Consider the following 17365-nt stretch of genomic DNA (forward strand, 5'->3'; position numbering starts at 1 on the left):
TTTTTTCTCCCCAAGCAAAGTCTGTTTTCCCCATGACGGTACTTGCTGAGGGATTTCCCTGCCTTTATCTCACCCATGAGCCTTTCATTGTGCTTTCTTTCCCCATCCAGCTGAGAAGGGACTGACAGAACAGCTTTGCTGGGACCTGGGGTAGGTGGACCACACCTTGGTAGAGCTTCCTGTAGGAAACCATCATCTTGCCAATATAACAGGCTCAGGCAGGATCTCTCAGCAATGTAGATTTTATTAACGATTTTGCAAACCTGTGTGTCCTACCTGATGGTAGCACATGGAATAGGGCAAAAAGCCGGTGCTTATATCACCTTAATCTCAGCCGCAAATTCCCTCCCCTGTTCCCAGGGGCTGGTTCTGCAGGGTTTACAGGCTGCCCGGCCCTGCCGCAGATCACCTGTCTCATTCATCTAATTCTGCTAACCCCCTCCCTTATTGATCTACTTAAAGTGCGCATTCCCAGCTCTCTGGCTCCCTTCTCCCCAGCTTAGCTTTTAAAACACAGTTTGCATTCTGGGATTAGTCCGAAGTGATGACTTAGTTTTACATTAAAGATTCATAGTCTGGTGTCTCTCAGTCCTCCCCCCCGCTCTGGGGTCAGGCGCCAGGTCCCCAGGTGTACAAACAACATTTGTCCTTTAATGGCTGCTCACACTCCCCCCCACCCAGGAATTGCATCCCCAGGAACCGAAGCCCCTCCCCGTTATTGTATCCCACCCCAGGTATTCCATCTCACCGCCAGTGTCGCATCCCCACCACAAGGTATTGCATCCCCCACGTTGTTGCATCCTCCTTCCGCTATTGCATCCCATCCCCAGGTATTCCATCTCACCCCTGGGTATTGCATTCCCCTCCTCCCCCTCTCGGTACTGCATTCCCCCCTCCAGTACTGCATCTCCCCCCGGTATTGCATCCTTCCCTACAGGTTCGGCATCCCTCCCCCAGGTATTGCATCCCCCCCTGGTATCGTATCTCACTCCCTGGTATCGTATCTCGCCCCCCCGATACTTCAACCCCCCCCGGTATTGCATCCCGAGGGTATTGCACCCTCTGGGTATTGTACCCCGTCTCTGCTATTGCGTCCCCTCGGACTCTGCATCCCCCCCGGGTACCGCATCCCCCCCGGTACCGAACCCCCAGGCACTGCATCTCGTCGCGGGTACCAAGCCCCCAGGCACTGCATTCCCCCCACTACTGAACCCCTGGGTATCGCACCCCGCCCCGGTACCGAATCCCCGGGCACTGCATTCCCCCAGGTACCGAACCCCTGGGTCCTGCACCCGCCCCGGTACCAAACCCCTGGGCCCTGCACCCGCTCCGGGTACCGAATCCCCAGGCACCTCACCCCCCCTGGGTACCGAACTCTCAGGCCCTACATCCCCCCTGGGTACCGAACTCTCAGGCCCTGCATTCCCCCCGGGTACCGAACCCGCTGGCACTGCATCCCCCCCAGGTACCGAACCCCCAGGCCCTGCATCCCCCCTGGGTACCGAGCCCGCTGGCACTGCATCCCCCCTTGGTACCGAACCCGCTGGCACTGCATCCCCTCCGGGTACTGAACTCTCAGGCACTGCATCCCCCCTGGGTACCAAACCCCCTGGCACTGCATCCCCCCTGGGTACCGAACCCCCAGGCCCTGCATCCCCCCTGGGTACCGAACCCGCTGGCACTGCATCCCCCCTGGGTACCGAACTCTCAGGCACTGCATCCCCTCCGGGTACTGAACTCTCAGGCACTGCATCCCCCCTGGGTACTGAACCCGCTGGCACTGCATTCCCCCCGGTACCGAACCTGCTGGCACTGCATCCCCCCCGGGTACCGAACTCTCAGGCCCTACATCCCCCCTGGGTACCGAACCCCCGGGCACTGCATCCCCCCTGGGTACCGAACTCTCAGGCCCTGCATCCCCCCCATGTACCGAACTCTCAGGCCTTGCATTCCCCCCGGGTACTGAACTCTCAGGCCCTGCATCCCCCCCCGGGTACCGAACCCGCTGGCACTGCATTCCCCCCGGGTACCGAACTCTCAGGCCCTGCATCCCCCCCCGGGTACCGAACCCGCTGGCACTGCATTCCCCCCGGGTACCAAACCCGCTGGCACTGCATCCCCCCCGGGTACCGAACTCTCCGGCCCTGCATCCCCCCCGGGTACCGAACCCGCTGGCACTGCACCCCCCCGGGTACCGAACTCTCAGGCCCTGCATCCCCCCCGGGTACCGAACTCTCAGGGCCTGCATCCCCCCGGGTAACGAACCCTCGGGCACTGCATCCCCCCTGGATACCAAACTCTCAGGCACTGCATCCCCCCCGGGTACCAAACCCCCAGGCATTGCATCCCCCCCGGGTACCGAACCCCCGGGCACTGCATCCCCCCCGGGTACCGAACTCTCAGGCCCTGCATCCCCCCCGGGTACCAAACTCTCAGGCCCTGCATCCCCCCGGGTAACGAACCCCCGGGCACTGCACCCCCCACCCCGGTCTCTGTTCGAAAGCGAAAGGGGAAGGCGGGTCTGGCCACACCGGGTATGTCCGGCGGCGGGCGGCGGGGCCGAGCCCCGGCCCACCCCGGGAGCCCTGAGCCCCCCGGCCCTGCTCCAGTGCCGCCACCGTCCCATGGCGCAGCCGCTCCTGCCGCTGCTCTGTGATACCGTCGTCCTCCTGCTGCCCTGGACCAACGCCGACACTGGTAAGCGGGACTTACTCGGGCTCCCTCGCCTCGCCACCGGCGTCGCCACGCCATCCTCGGGGTGTCCGTGCCATCCCCGGGGTGTCCGCGCCATCCCCAGGGTGTCCACGCCATCCCCAGGTTTTCCATGCCGTTCCCGGGGTGTCCGCGCCATTCCCGGGGTGTCCACGCTGTCCCCGGGGTGTCCACACCGTCCCCGGGGTGTCCACGACATCCCTGGGTTGTCCACGCCGTCCCCGGGGTGTCCACAACATCCCCAGGTTGTCCACGCTGTCCCCAGGGTGTTCACGCTGTCCCCGGGGTGCCCAATCCACTGCCCGGGGTGCCTGCGGTACTCCCTGGGTACACACACCTCCCTCCTGCTGCCCCAGGCACCTCCCTGGGGTACCCACACTGCTCCTCCGAGTGCCCAGGCTCCTTCTTGGGGTACCCATGCTGCACCCCTGCGTGCCCACACTGCTCCCTGGGTGCCCACACCTCTCTCTAGGTGCCCCAGGCCCACCCCTGGGGTGTCCATTCCCTGGGGTGCTCAGGCTCCCCACTGGGGTGTTCATGGTGCTCCCTGTATGCACACATCTCTCTCTTGGTGCCCCATGAACCCCCTGGGGTATCCACACTGCCCCCCAGGGTGCCCTCGCTGCTCCTTGTGTGCCCGTACCTCTCTCTAGGTCCCCCATGTACCCCGAGAAGGTGCCCATGCTGCACCCTGGGGCACCCTGGGGTACCTGTACCGCTCCCTGTGTGCCCACACCTCCCCCTAGCAGCCCCACACGCACCCCCAGGGCGTCCAAGCTGCTCCCTGGGGTGCCTGGATCCCTCCTGGGGTGCTCATGCTGTTCCCTGCTATGCCCACACCTCTCTCAAAGTACCCTATGCCCACCCCTGGGGTACCCACCTGCACCCTGGGGTCTCCATGCTGCTCTTTGGGGTACCTGGGCTCCTTCCTGGGGGGTCCACGGTGCTCTCTGTGTGCCCACACCTCTCTCTAGCTGCCCCATGTACCCACCCTGTGGTACCCACGCCGCACCCCTGGATACCCAAGATGCTCCATGCGTGTCCACACCTCTCCCTGCATCCCCCGTACCCATCCTGGGGGTACCCACACTGCATCCTGAAGCACCCACACCTCTCTCAAGGTGCCCCATGCACCCCTCTGGGGTGCCCACGCTGCACCCCAGGGTGCCCATGCTGCTCCACGCATGCTCACACCTCTCTCTGGGTGTCCCATGCCCACCCCTGGAGTGCCCACGCTGCTCCCTGGGGTGCCCAAGCTGCACCCACATGTTCCCCTTGCACCCCTCCGGGTGCCCACCTCCCTCCTTGGGTGCCCACTCCACCTCCCCACCGGTGTTCAGGGAGGCTGGGAGTGAATTTAAGGTCCATGTGATGGACCCACAGGAGCTGCATCACTGCAGGATTTCACCCTGGGTGGGCTCTGTGGGTTTTCCATGGGACTGTGATTTGTCCACGGCTGAGAATCACCACTGGATCGGGAATGTCACACCGTGTCTTGCATCTCCTAAAGCAGCTTTAGGAAAAATCACCATCACAGCCCAGCATGGAGCTGGCGATGCTGACACCCCAGCGAATTGCTGACAGCATTGGTGAGACTATTAGGAAATGTTTAATTAATATTTAATTAAATAAACATGTTGGAATTGTGAAGGGTGGGCGTGGAAGCATAGGAAATGGGGCTGGAAGGGACTGAAAAGGTTCGGGACAGTGCTGTCCCTTCTCCTGGCTCCTGTCTGCTGCCAAAGCTGCAACGCCCCGGAAAATCACGGAGTCACAGAATCATTTTGGTTGGAAAAGACCTTTAAGATCATGGAGACCAACTGTTAACCCATCCCCGGCACTGCCCCATGTCCTGAGAACCTCATGTCCGTCTGTCCAGCCCTCCAGGGATGGTGACTCCAGCACTGCCCTGGGCAGCCTGTTCCAATGCCCCACAGCCCTTTGGGGAAGAAATTGTTCCCAGATCCAACCTCAACCCCCCCTGGTGCAACTTGAGGCTGTTTCCTCTGATCCTGTTTTTCATTATCACTTACAGACCCTCATACCCACTACACGTGGGCACCTGGGAAGGTGGAGCAGTCACAGAGGAGACGTTCCTGCTGCCCCAGGACCTGTCACCATTCCCGCTTTAATTCAGTCAACAGACAATTTGGGATGTGCTGGTTGTGCTGACACATCCCATGACGCTCACTCTGGGCATCACGTCCTCTCCTGCTTCCCATTCCTGGCACAACTGGTCAGCCATAAATATTCTTCGGTTTGAATGTGAAAACGTTTTATTTATTCCTATGATTTCAGTGCTCCTGAGGAATTCTTCAGTCTTGGGCACAGAACTCCGAAATTTCTCTTTTTCACCACGTTTTTTTGCTGATGCTTTTTAAACCATTAGCAGAAAATGCTCTAGAAAATAGAAAGAAAAATCGTTAAGTTTTCCTGGTGTGGATTCTCTGGTGTCTCGTTGTGGTTGTGCAGCCCCATGAGCCGGAGGGGACATCTCCATGCTGTGGGATGACAGCACAAAACAGCATTTCCATCCCTGGGACTAATCCAAGCAACTCTATGTTCTGCTTCCCAACCTGTCGGGACGAGCTCACCAGCATAATTTGAGATTGCTGGCTGAGAAAGCCAAAAAAAGCAAAGCAAAAACATGCTTAATTCATGCAATGTCGGGGGTCGAGACCCCGGCATAGGTTCTGGCCTGCGGCGACGGAGGAAGAAATGCAGCCAATTCAATATGAATGATAAGCATACTTCCATTTATTGCCTCGAAGCACTGGCTTTTATATCAAACGCAGAGCACAGACTTTTATAGCAGTTCTATTAATAGCAATTCTATTTATAGCACCCCTTTATAAAGCAGTTCTATTAATTATGCCTACTCGTCAGACACCGATTTGATAGCATACATAATGAGCCCATCCCCTTCTGTGGTTTCTCTGGTATGTGACTTCCCCGTTTGTCGGGGATCGAGACCCCGGCATAGTTTCTGGCCTGCGGCGACGGAGGAAGAAATGCGGCCAATTCAATGTGAATCATAAGAAATACTTCCGTTTATTGATACAGAGCACAGACTTTTATAGTGGTTCTATTAGTTATGCCTACTCGTCAAACACCGATTTGATAGCATACGTAATGAGCCCATCCCAACATACATAATGAGTCCATCCCCTTCTGTGGCCCTCCTGGTATGTGAATTCCCTCGTTATCTCGGAGCTGCCTCCTGAGACTTGTTTATCCAGGCCTTTCTCAGGAGCTGCCTCCTGAGACTTGTTTATCCAGGCCTTTCCCAGGCAATACCTTCTCACTTACCCTTGCTCAGCTCATGCTAACTGAGGCCTACTCATGCTAACTAGAAGAGATCCTCTTCGTAGAGAGGGTCTCATGCCCTTTCTCTCTTGGCCATTCTCCAACACCCGTTATCTCGGAGCTGCCTCCTGAACTTTGTTTACCCAGGCCTCTCTCAGTCAGTACCTTCCCACTTACCCTTGTTCAGCTCATGCTAACTGAGGCCTACTCATGCTAACTAGAAAAGATCCTCTTCGTAGAGAGGGTCTCCGCCCTTTCTCTCTTAGCCATTCTCCAACAATGAAATACCAAAAAAAAAACACCCCAACAAATCACAAACCAAATACTGCACGTGTATTTTGGCCTGGAAATTTAATATCAGTGGGATACAGGGAATTAGGGTGGAAATAAAGCAGCCAGAGGTATTTTCACAGGACAGCTGGTTCCCAGCACGACAGCTCGTTTGGGAGGTTCGTTAACGATGCCACGGGGTTTTGAGCTCTTGGGCTGGCACATCAATTGGAAAATTCAACCTGCAAGACTCAGAGGGAATGGAGACGAGCGCAGAGATGCTTCTGGCCATCCTGAGAGAGTCTTGTGGGCTTTTCCTTGAATTAAAAAGCAAAATAGAAGACAGATGTTGGGTTTTTGCCGTGTGGAAGTCCCCAGTGGTGCACAGATCCAGGGAATTTTATCAATCTGCTTCAATAAAAAAGCAAATAAGAGACGGAGAGGTTTTAGTTACCACCGATCTTGCTTGGAAGCAAGAGCTTTATCACGGTCCCAGTTCTCTCCATCCATCCATCCATCCATCCATCCATCCATCCATCCATCCATCCGTGTTTTGCACCATTTCCAATTCACTATATAAAGGAAACCTAAATCTTGGCCACACATCTCCAGTGCTGGAAAACTGAATTCTCAAAGATTTCCTCCTCTTTTCCCCCTCGGCACGTGTTCATCTCATTGAACAAACTAAAATCCATGCAGCGATGGCACGAGATGCCGGGGTCATGATCCTGGAGAGCAGAGATGTTGGGGTTTTCTCATTGAAGGATTTGGGTGTTTTGTGGAAGAGAAGTTCATTTTAGAGTTGAACCAAGTGGAAAAAAAGTGCTTTGGTGAGATTACAGTGACAAGATCAGGTTAAAGAGCTGAAAGGCATAAGCGGGACTCAACAAGTCCCTGTTTTTCCTGGACATTTTGGTGCTTTGGGCTGGATTTCAGTGTCCGCGGGTTGTGTTGGCACTGGGAGGGCTTTTCATTCGTTTTCTGGCACAGCGTCCATTCTGGTGACGTGTGAGGCTATTGTGAAATGTCCCGTGGGGTTTTCTCGCAGTGCTCCCAGAAATTCTGCTGCTGCCTTGAGCAGAGGCTGAGAACCAACATGCTCAGCACACACGTGGGCACCACATCACTTGCACTCTCCGGCCACAACGGCTGCAGCTTTTTGGGGTGTTCCAGCACCAGGGGACACACATGGACCCACCTGAGCACCGAAATGGAGCAGACACACCTGTTCTGGAGATAGATAAATTGATTTTTATCTGCAGGAGTTTTGGGTGAGCATATGGTGCTCCTGTCCCCACTGTGCTCCCATCACCGTCCCGCTCCCGATCCCAGACCAACTGTGCATCCCTCACACCAAACGTGTTTCATCCCAGTTGAGCATCAATTCATCCACCTTGCGCATCACATCCCAGCCACGGATGACTCCATCCCGGCCCTGCGGGACTCTCTGAACTGCCTGAAAGGAGCTTGGAGCTGGGGGGTCGGGCTCTGCTCCCCAGGAACAAGCGCCAGGAGCAGAGGAAATGGCCTCAAGTTGCACCAGGGGAGGTTGAGGTTGGATTTAGGAACAATTTCTTCCCCAAAGGGCTGTGGGGCATTGGAACAGGCTGCCCAGGGCAGTGCTGGAGTCACCATCCCTGGAGGGGTTGAACGGATTGGAAATGAGGTTCTCAGGGACATGGGGTAGTGCCAGGGCTGGGTTAACAGTTGCACTCGATCTTTGAAGGTCTTTTCCAACCAAAATGATTTTATGATTCTGTGACATCCCACCCCTGCATTGCCCCATCCTGTCCATGCATTTGCGTCCCAGCCATAAATCATCCCAGCCTATTTGTGACAGGCCAAGGGGTGATGGTTTTAAACTAAAGGAGGGAGATTCAGGCTGGACATGAGGAAGGAATTGTTGTCCTGAGGGTGGTGAGAGCCTGGCCCAGGTACCCAGAGAGGTGGTGGATGAACCATCCCTGAGACATCCCAGGCCAGGCTGGACGGGGCTCTGAGCACCCTGAGCTGGTGCAGATGTCCCTGCCTATGGCAGGGGGCACTGGGGAGCTGGAAAGGTCCTTCAGCCCAAACCCGTCTGTAATTTTGTGATTCTAGGGCTGACCCTGTGCATGGGTTGTGCTGGCAGCAAACCCACAGTGGGACCCAAAGACTGGGGCTCAATGTGACAATTCGAGGTGCTTCGCGTTCCTGCAGCACACCTGGCAGGAGGAGGGTGTTCGCTGAAACAGGGGAGCAAGCTCCGGAGCCGGGAGGGCGGGTGCTCGGGAGCTTCGCCCTGGGTTTGGCGATGCTGACCTGCCGGTCATGTGGAATGGAAATGGTCCTGCAGCCCCTGAGACTGGGGGTCCCCATGGTGTGGTTTTCTGTTGGAGCGATAAAGGACTCAGCAAACACTTCGATTCAATGTGAATCATGCCAAAGCCATTTATTACAGAAACAAGCCTCCTTATATATGAAACTATATTCTAATCATGCGTCCACGCTCCAAGCGTGGATTCGCTAAATGAGTATCGTGGGCTGTCCGTGCGCTGGAGTCTCACTGATGATGCGTCCGATGATTCACGCCACGCCAGGACCCCGCTGATTGAGGACGCCCCTCTTTCTCACAGCAGGTTCTGTTCTCAGCTTCTCGAAGCGGCCTTGAGATTCCTTTGAGCCTGACTAACTCAGCAACAGATCTTTATCCATCAAAACCCCGCCACAGTTTCCCTTGTGTCCTGGGGACTTGGTTGGGGACCATGGAGGCGAGGAAGCCTGAGCTCAGCTCTGACATCACTGCTCACTCTGACATCAATTGTGATGTCACAGCACAGCGCCACTGCATGGGCATTCTATATGGGCAGGAGGCTGCAGTGGGACAGGGAACATGGGGGGACTGCACGGGTGGTGAGCAACTGGAGCAGCTGTGCAACATCTGCGGAGGGAGGTGGTCCTTGTCCCCGTGTCACTGCTCCCTCCTGGCATCTGTCACCGTAGCAGGGATAACTGCCACCCCGTTTCCACTGCAGCTGTCACCCTCTGTCACCTCCTGCCAGCACCGCTGCTTTTCAACAGAGCGACGCGCAGCCCTGGTCTCAGAGTCACCGTGCCCAGAAGCAAAGGGGCAGCAGAGACTGGTCAGCCTGTTGTCACCATGGATTCCTCAAATATCATCAAGGTTACTGTGAAGACGCTCAAACAGGAGGAGAAGTTTGAGGTTGCTCAGAGCAGCACTATCCAGGAGTTTAAGAAAGTTGCTAAACGTTTCAAAACATCCCCTGATCTGCTGGTCCTGGTATTTGCTGGGAAAGTCCTCAAGGATCAAGATACTTTGAGCCAGCATGGAGTTCACAGTGGGGTCAACATCCACGTTGTCATCAGGTCCCAGCAGAAACCACAGGATGGCCTGGAAGATCAAGAAAGAGCGACCGCCCTCATGCAACCTCCCAGCTGCAGCAATTCCAACTTATTCTGCTTGGGAAGCACGGGTCATCTGCAAAACCCAAGCTTAATCCATCACGACTTGTCTGAGCTGTTGACCTCCAGCCAGGAAACAGTGGCACAGACCATGGCGGACCTCTTGTCCAGGATCCCTGCTTCAGGCCTGGATCTGAACACCATCAACAACAACACACTTCTGCTGGGCTTCCTCCTTGGGGTGACGGGCGTATTTCTCCTGGGCCTGGACTCCACAGACACATTGGACTTGGAGAGCAGCATTCAAGAAGAAGAGGTACCCCTGCACAGCTTGCAAAGGGAGATGCAGACTGCTTTGGTGCAGGATGTCCTCGACAATGCCGACGTTGTCAGGGACCTCCTCATGTCCAGCCCTCAGATGCAGCAGCTGGCTGAAGAAAATCCCGAGATTGGCCACATTCTCAGCCACCCCCAGACTATCAGAGAAATGCTGGAGGCCTCCAGCAGCCCTGCCGTAAGGCAGGAGATGATAAGGAACCATGATGTGGCCATGAAGAACCTGGAAAGCATCCCTGGAGGGTTCAGCGCTCTGGAGCAGCTGTACAGGGAGGTTCAGGAGCCCATCTTGGACGCTGTGCAGATGGGAAACAGCCCCTTTGCTCCCCAGGACAGTGACCCACCCGTGACGGGAGCCAGGCTACCAGCCCACACCGAAAACCGGAGGCCATTACCCAACCCTTGGGCTCTGCGGTCCAGCGGGGTCAGTGGTAACACAGGGGATTGCGATGGCCAGTTCGCCATCAGCAGCACAGGTGACAGTTTCACCTCGCTGAGCTTGGGTCCTGCGGCAGGACCGGTGGTGCCCAACTCGGGGCAGGTTCAGACCATGGTTGAGCAGCTGACAGGAGACCCAGAGCTCATGCACAGCCTGGGGAGTGCGGTAACACACCCCGACAGCCCCACACAAGTGCTTCTGAACAGCGCCGAGACACCGAGTGACGGAAATTCTCCATGTGAAGACCAGCAGGTGCAGCAGCTGCCACCGGAGCTGGAGGACGCCGAGATTTCGCCCCTGCTGAGGAACCCGCGGGCGCTGCAGGCATTGCTGCAGATCCAGCGGGGATTACAGACCCTCTCGACAGAGGTACCGGATTTTATACTGAGTTTGCAGGACCCAAGTGTGCAGCTGGATCTGGAAAGCATGGACGACCCGTCACAAAGCAGCGAGTCTGAGGACAGTGGAGATTTCAAGTCAGATGGGGAGCAAGGAGAACATCAGATGGAGATGGATGAGGAGGTGCCACAGGCCAGATTTGGGAGACAAATGGAGCAGCTCAGGGCCATGGGCTTCCAGGACCAGAGCGCAAACTTGGAGGTGCTGATTGATGCAGAAGGAGACGTCAGTGCAGCAGCGGAGATACTGGCGAAAGCACCATCATCGGACAAGATACCATAACTGGTTTGTCCAAATGAACCGGTTACATCACCTCCTCTGTCAATGGCTGCGTTTCAGTCTCACCCCACACTAAAAGCAGCAGGGTGCATGCTAACAAGTTGTGTGCTGTAGCGTTCTTCCGTCCATGACAATTGATTTCCCCTGGTCCGCAAGGGTTTCTTGCATCCAAAGGCAATAGACTGAAGAGCTTTCTGTGTTGCCTGTCACTGCCAGCATCAGCCTTTCCTCAAGGGAGCAAATGCTGTTATGAAAGTCAATGTGTCACTTCTGCCACTGCGTCTCCTGTGCGTGTGCTGTCCGCGAGGGTTATCGTAACAGTCGGTGGTGGCTGTAAGTCACGTTTACATCCCAAATGTATGCACAGTGGGTTTTTACCCACCTGTTGTTGCACGGAAGGATTGAATTTCATGCAGCAGTTCAGAGTTCGGCATTCCGGGAGTGGCGCGTTCCGGGGCCACCAAGCGCTGTTTACTAGAGGGTGTTGGGCCGGTGCTGGAGCGAGCTGAGAGAAGGGAACGGAGCTGGGGAAGGGGGTGTCTGGCCCCGTTGTTGGGGATTTGGGGATGCCGGGGGGGTTAGGAGGGGGCACCACCGGCTGAGCCCCACTCTGTTGTCTCTGAATTGCTGCCTATTTGTTTGTATTTGAGCAAGTTTGGAGCAAAACTGGGAAACGGGGGGTGTGGGGGGGGCAAACACAGCTGAGCGCGACTGACTTGGAGCTGGATTGGCCCCATCCCAGCACCATGAGTCGCCACCGGGTATTTTGGAAAACACGTTTTCCCCCTGCTCAAGAATTTAGATACCAAAAGATCCCAATAAAAACAATAATGCTGTTTACGTCTAGAATTGTCTTAAATACACGTCCTTCTATGCATGTTATAGAACACTGTAACCCTGCTTTGTATATTACCATGTAATACATGACACTAAAACCGTTTCAATTAACTGACTAGACAAAGTTTTCCTCTGGAAAATGCTGCCGTTTTGGAAGACTTCTTACCAACTGAAGCCAGAACTACACACTGTAGGTTAAGAACAAACAAGTCATTATTGAAACAATAACTCATCCAAACCACACCGGGACTCACTGCCACCAGTTACGAGGCTGAAAGTGCTTCTTGGGAACACCTGGCAAATGCACAGAACAAAACCGATCTGCCCAGGTGCCTGTATCTCAGTCAGAATAGTACTCCAAAAGCTACGATATTTTAAAAACCTGTTGGCTGAAAAAGAACAAAGCATTTGTCATTGAAGCAGCTGTTTCTTCTGGACATCTGAACTCTTACAAACACCTCCTTTCCTCGTTTAGTACAAAATCATTTCCACTGTATCATTCAATCGTAAGCCCACAGAAACAGAAGATTATGCTTTCAGGAAGAGAAAATAAACAGAGGAAGGTAAGCTCTGCACAGGTGTACCATGCTCCGGAACAGACCTTACTTTTAGTACATGTGGTAAAATGTTTCGTATTAAAAATATAGGAGAGGCGGTGCATTCTTAATGTTAACTTTAAAGTCCACTCTACAAGTACCTCAGGAAAAACGCAGACACACATCTTAGCCGTACCTTGTACGGGCAGACCACTCCGGATTCTGTCTGTCTGTCTTGTACTTCTGTAGCAGAAGACGGGGCAACCGCAGTGAGACGGTGGCAGTGGACACCCAGCTGAAAGAGGAAAAAACCCTTCAGAACAAAGCTGGATAGGAATCTGACACTTCCTTTTTTCTTGCGAAGGCTACAGCTGAGTGGAGGAAAAGGTACTTTGCACCATCTTTAGTACAGTTGTTGATACGGCCACTGGAGCATTTGTGTTTTTTAGACAACCAGGCCGTTTTTTGACTCATTGGCAGCCTGAGTTCCCTAGAGCGCACTTTCCCAGATACACACAGAACACAGACACAGATATCACCCAAGTATAGCCAAGACTTCCTTCCTCGCCCTGAATGTTGGTATTGAAGAGTCCAGCAGCCCATCTGTCCTTGCGAACTGCCCCACTGGAAAAAAAAAAACAAAACACAAAAAACAAAAAACAAACCTTTTCAGGCCGTTTCTTCAAACGGTAAAGATATTTTAAAATTGCAGTTATCTTTTCCAACCAAAGTGATGTTGTGATTCCTTTGAAAAGGAGGGTAAGGAGCAGATCAGCTTGCCAGAGAAAGATAGGGACAGGGAGCAAAACAAGGTGACACAGAGGGAAAGGCAAAAGGGCCAGGGAGGCAGCGCAAAGGGAAGGAAATGTTAATGAAATAGAACAAGGACAAGTGTAGAGTCTGACATCTGGGCAGGAACAACCCCAGGTTCCAGTGTAAGCTGGGGAATGACCTATTAGAGAGCAGCGTAGGGGAAAGGGACCTGGGGGTCCTGGGGACAGCAGGGTGACCATGAGCCAGCACTGGGCCCTTGTGGCCAGGAAGGCCAATGGTACCTGGGGTGGGTTAGAAGGGGGTGGTCAGTAGGTCAGAGAGGTTCTCCTGCCCCTCTGCTCTGCCCTGGGGAGACCACACCTGGAATATTGTGTCCAGTTGTGGCCCCTCAGTTCTGGCAGGACAGGGAACTGCTGGAGAGAGTCCAGCGCAGCCACCAAGATGCTGAAGGGAGTGGAGCATCTCCCGTGTGAGGAAAGGCTGAGGGAGCTGGGGCTCTGGAGCTGGACAAGAGGAGCCTGAGGGGGGACTCATTCCTGGGGATCAATATGGAAAGGGGGAGTGTCAGGAGGATGGAGCCAGGCTCTTCTGGTGACAACCAGTGACAGGACAAGGGGTAATGGGTTCAAATTGGAACACAAGAGGTTCCATTTACATTTGAGAAGAAACTTGTTGGGGGTGAGGGTGGCAGAGCCTGGCCCAGGCTGCCCAGGGAGGTTGTGGAGTCTCCTGCTCTGGAGGCATTCAAGACCTGCCTGGACATGTTCCTGTGTAACCTCATCTGGGTGTTTCTGCTCCATGGGGGGATTGGACTGAATGATCTTTCGAGGTCCCTTCCAACCCCTGACACTCTGGGATTCTCTGAGTTGGCCCAGACATATGCTTTGCTGCATGTACAGCTTGGTCCTCAGGCCATTGTTGTGCTGTGCACATCCACTGGCTGCAGGATGAGCTTTAACAGTTGAATCTAACAGTATAGCCTGCAATTAGCTACCACTTGGTACCTGTTATTACTCCCCTTGTGTGTCTTTACCTAAAAGTGCAGCATGAACTTCATATGTAAACATCCTTTCTGTTTGACAGTAAGAATCCTGGATGGAATTGTTCCCTTTTAAGAGAACAATTGTTCCCTATAATAGCTTGAGTGACTAAAAGTGGGTAGCATTTGAGGAGACAGATCTGCGCAGCATACTGATCCTTGACCAAAGGTCTGTTTGATGCTGCACAACTCAGGGTTCCCAGCATCTGGAAGGATGTAAAATCATCCATACTATCCTGTTTTTTTGTTAGAGTGTTAGCTCCAATAAGTGGCATTTCAAGTGATACCTTATAGTGTGTGAGTGCCTTTCTTACTGGTATTGTGAAGAACCAGCACCTTCAGGTGCTAAACATAGGTGGCACAAGTATGATAAACAGAAATGAGCAACTCCTATCAAAAAATGTATCAACTTCAACTTCTGGAATTTAGTTGCTGGATTAAAAAAAATTTCTGGATATGTTTACCTCTCCCTGTTACACTGTGGTTCACAACACTGAATGGCAGGAAAATTCACTGTGGTCAAGCTGACCCATAACTGACCAAAGATGCAGTCCCTGAAAGCACATACATGCATACCTTATTACTCATTACGGCAAACAGCTTGGATATATAATGCTGTGTATCACAACGTGAAAGGGATAAGGTGCAATTTGAGATACACTGGGATTTTCTAGTCCTCCATTTGCCACATCAGAAGAGTGTAAGTCTCCCATAGATACTGTGTTCTATCTTCCAGACCTCTGAGACACACTAGAATATCTCAAATTATATGTAAAATATGTGTTTAAACACGAGGGATGTGATAAGAGTAAGATTCAGCTTCAGATGTCTTAAATTTAAGTTTCTAAAATACAAGTAAATATACTGATGAACAACTTAATTACCTAGAGATCAGTATCTAGTGCCATTTGAGATACTCCATGGTGTCTTCTCTGGCCTCCAGCTGTAACTACAGAAGGTTCTGGATACTTCTTAAGTGTTGAGTCACATCTGTTGGCATGTGCAATGGCTTCAAATACTATAAGATACACTAGAGGACACTACCTGCTGATCTCTACCTACAGGGTCCTAAATGTCTAAACTGCCATACGGCAGATGATGCGGATCAAATCAGCGCAGTCAGCAGAGTACAGTGAAATCCAGTGATCAGTAACCAGTGGTGTTCCCCAGGGGTCAATTCTAGTGGGAGTTCTGTTCAATGTATTTATCAGTGATCTAGTGCTGGAGCTGAATGCAGAGGTAGGAAATTTGCTGATGATACTTGTAATAAATTTTGACTCGAAATTAACTTGAATAACAGAAATTTATTCCCGATGGATTTCAATGCAATAAGCAAAAACAGCGCGGGGTGACCATGCGATTCGCTTCTCCAGTGGCGCGCGTGGGAAAAACTTCTTCTGGCCTTTCAGAGGGTCCCGGGTTCGTTGTTCAGGGTGCCACGTCACTTGTTCTTTCTGCGCATGTGTCCTCTGTTGCCAGGCGGTTAATCTCCCATCTTCTCACCTACCCCTGCCCCCCCACCTTTAGAGGATCGAACATTTAAGGCAATTGCATAACAAAGGGCAGGGGCTTCCCATGTTGCACAATAACCCCTGAGCGTTTCCTTTTAAGAAGCTTTAATGAACAAACATCTCTAACTCAATAACCCCTGAGCGTTTCCTTTTAAGAAGCTTTAATGAACAAACATCTCTAACTCTTAGAATTGTTTATTACAACACTGAAATAGGAGCTTTAGTGTTGACTCGCTCAAGGGACAAGGCCTTGCAGAGGGATGTGGATAGATCAGAGCACTGGGGACTCATCAGTGACATGAAATATAACAAGTCCAAGTGCTGGATTCTGCACCCAGGACGGAGTAACAAGAGGCACAAGTATAAAGTAGGAGTGGCTGGAAAGCAGCCCTGCAGGAAGGGACCTGGGGGTGCTGGTCTGCACCGCTCTGCAGCCTGCGGAGGATCCCACCCTGGAGCAGGTGGATGTGACCTGAAGGAAGCAATGATCCCATGGAAAGCCCACACTACAGGGCCTTCACCACAGGCTGCAGCAGAATCTCTGCTTCGGTGTCTGGAGCTCCTCCTCCCCTCCTTCTTCACTGTTGGTGTCTGCATAGTTGTTTCTCTCACATATACTCACTCCTCTCAGCTGCTGTTGCAGTTTTTACCCTTTCTTAAACACAGCAGCATAGAATCATAGAATGTCCTGAGTTGGAAGGGACCCACAAGGATTATTGATTCCAACTCCTGTCCCTGCATATGACAACCACAAAATTCACACTGTGTGTCTGAGGACATTGTCCAGTTGCTTCTTGAACACTGTCAGGCTTGGGGCCGTGACCCCTCCCCGGGGAGCATGTCCCAGTGCTTCACCAACCCCTGGGTGAAGAACCTTTTCCTAATGCCCAACCTAAACCTCCTCTGGCACATCTTCTGCCATTCTCTGGGTTCTGTCATTGGTTGCCAGAGAGAAGAGTTCAGCACCTGCCCCTCCTGCTCGCCTGGTGGGGAAACTGTAGACTGCAATGAGGTCTCCTCCAGGCTGAACAGACCTAGTGACTTTAGCTACTCCTCACACAGATACTGCTCTAAACCCTTCAACTAGGTCATAGTCCTCCAGTAGCTTTATATCCTTTTTATCCTGTGGCACCCAGACCTGCACACAGTGAATGCTCCAGGTGAGGCCACACCAGCGCAGAGCAGAGCGGGACAATCCCCTCCCTGCCCGGCTGGAAATGCCCGGACATGATTGGCCTTTCAGCTCCCAGGGAATCTGTTGGCTCATGTTCAACTGGCCATTGACCAGAACCCCCAGATCCCTCTCCACAGAGCTGCTCTCCAGCATTTGAAATTTTTTCAAAGTCCCTTCAAAATTTTTCACTTTTCATCCCAATTCTTCACATTCCCATTGAAACTTTTCAAATCCCTCTCCAAATTGTTGAAATCCTGTTGAAACTTTTAAAATTCTCTCTAGAATTTTCCAAATCCACGTCAACATATTTTCAATTCCCTGTCAAAATTTCTAAAATTCTGCTCCCTAGAA

At 53.0% G+C, this 17365-nt stretch overlaps 1 protein-coding gene across 1 annotated transcript; it reads left to right on the top strand.

Moving 5' to 3' along the window:
• Positions 1 to 9427: 9427 nt before the first annotated feature.
• Positions 9428 to 11146, top strand: LOC309452910 (ubiquilin-1-like; the record flags this gene model as incomplete). Its single annotated transcript, XM_082077568.1, has 1 exon — positions 9428 to 11146. The coding sequence occupies one exon, from the start codon at positions 9428 to 9430 to the stop codon at positions 11144 to 11146; it is 1719 nt and encodes a 572-aa protein (XP_081933694.1).
• Between the last annotated feature and the right edge of the window lie 6219 nt (positions 11147 to 17365).

Source organism: Streptopelia decaocto, assembly GCF_964273445.1.
Source record: "Streptopelia decaocto genome assembly, contig: HAP1_SCAFFOLD_97, whole genome shotgun sequence".
In the NCBI taxonomy this organism is placed as follows: domain Eukaryota; kingdom Metazoa; phylum Chordata; class Aves; order Columbiformes; family Columbidae; genus Streptopelia; species Streptopelia decaocto.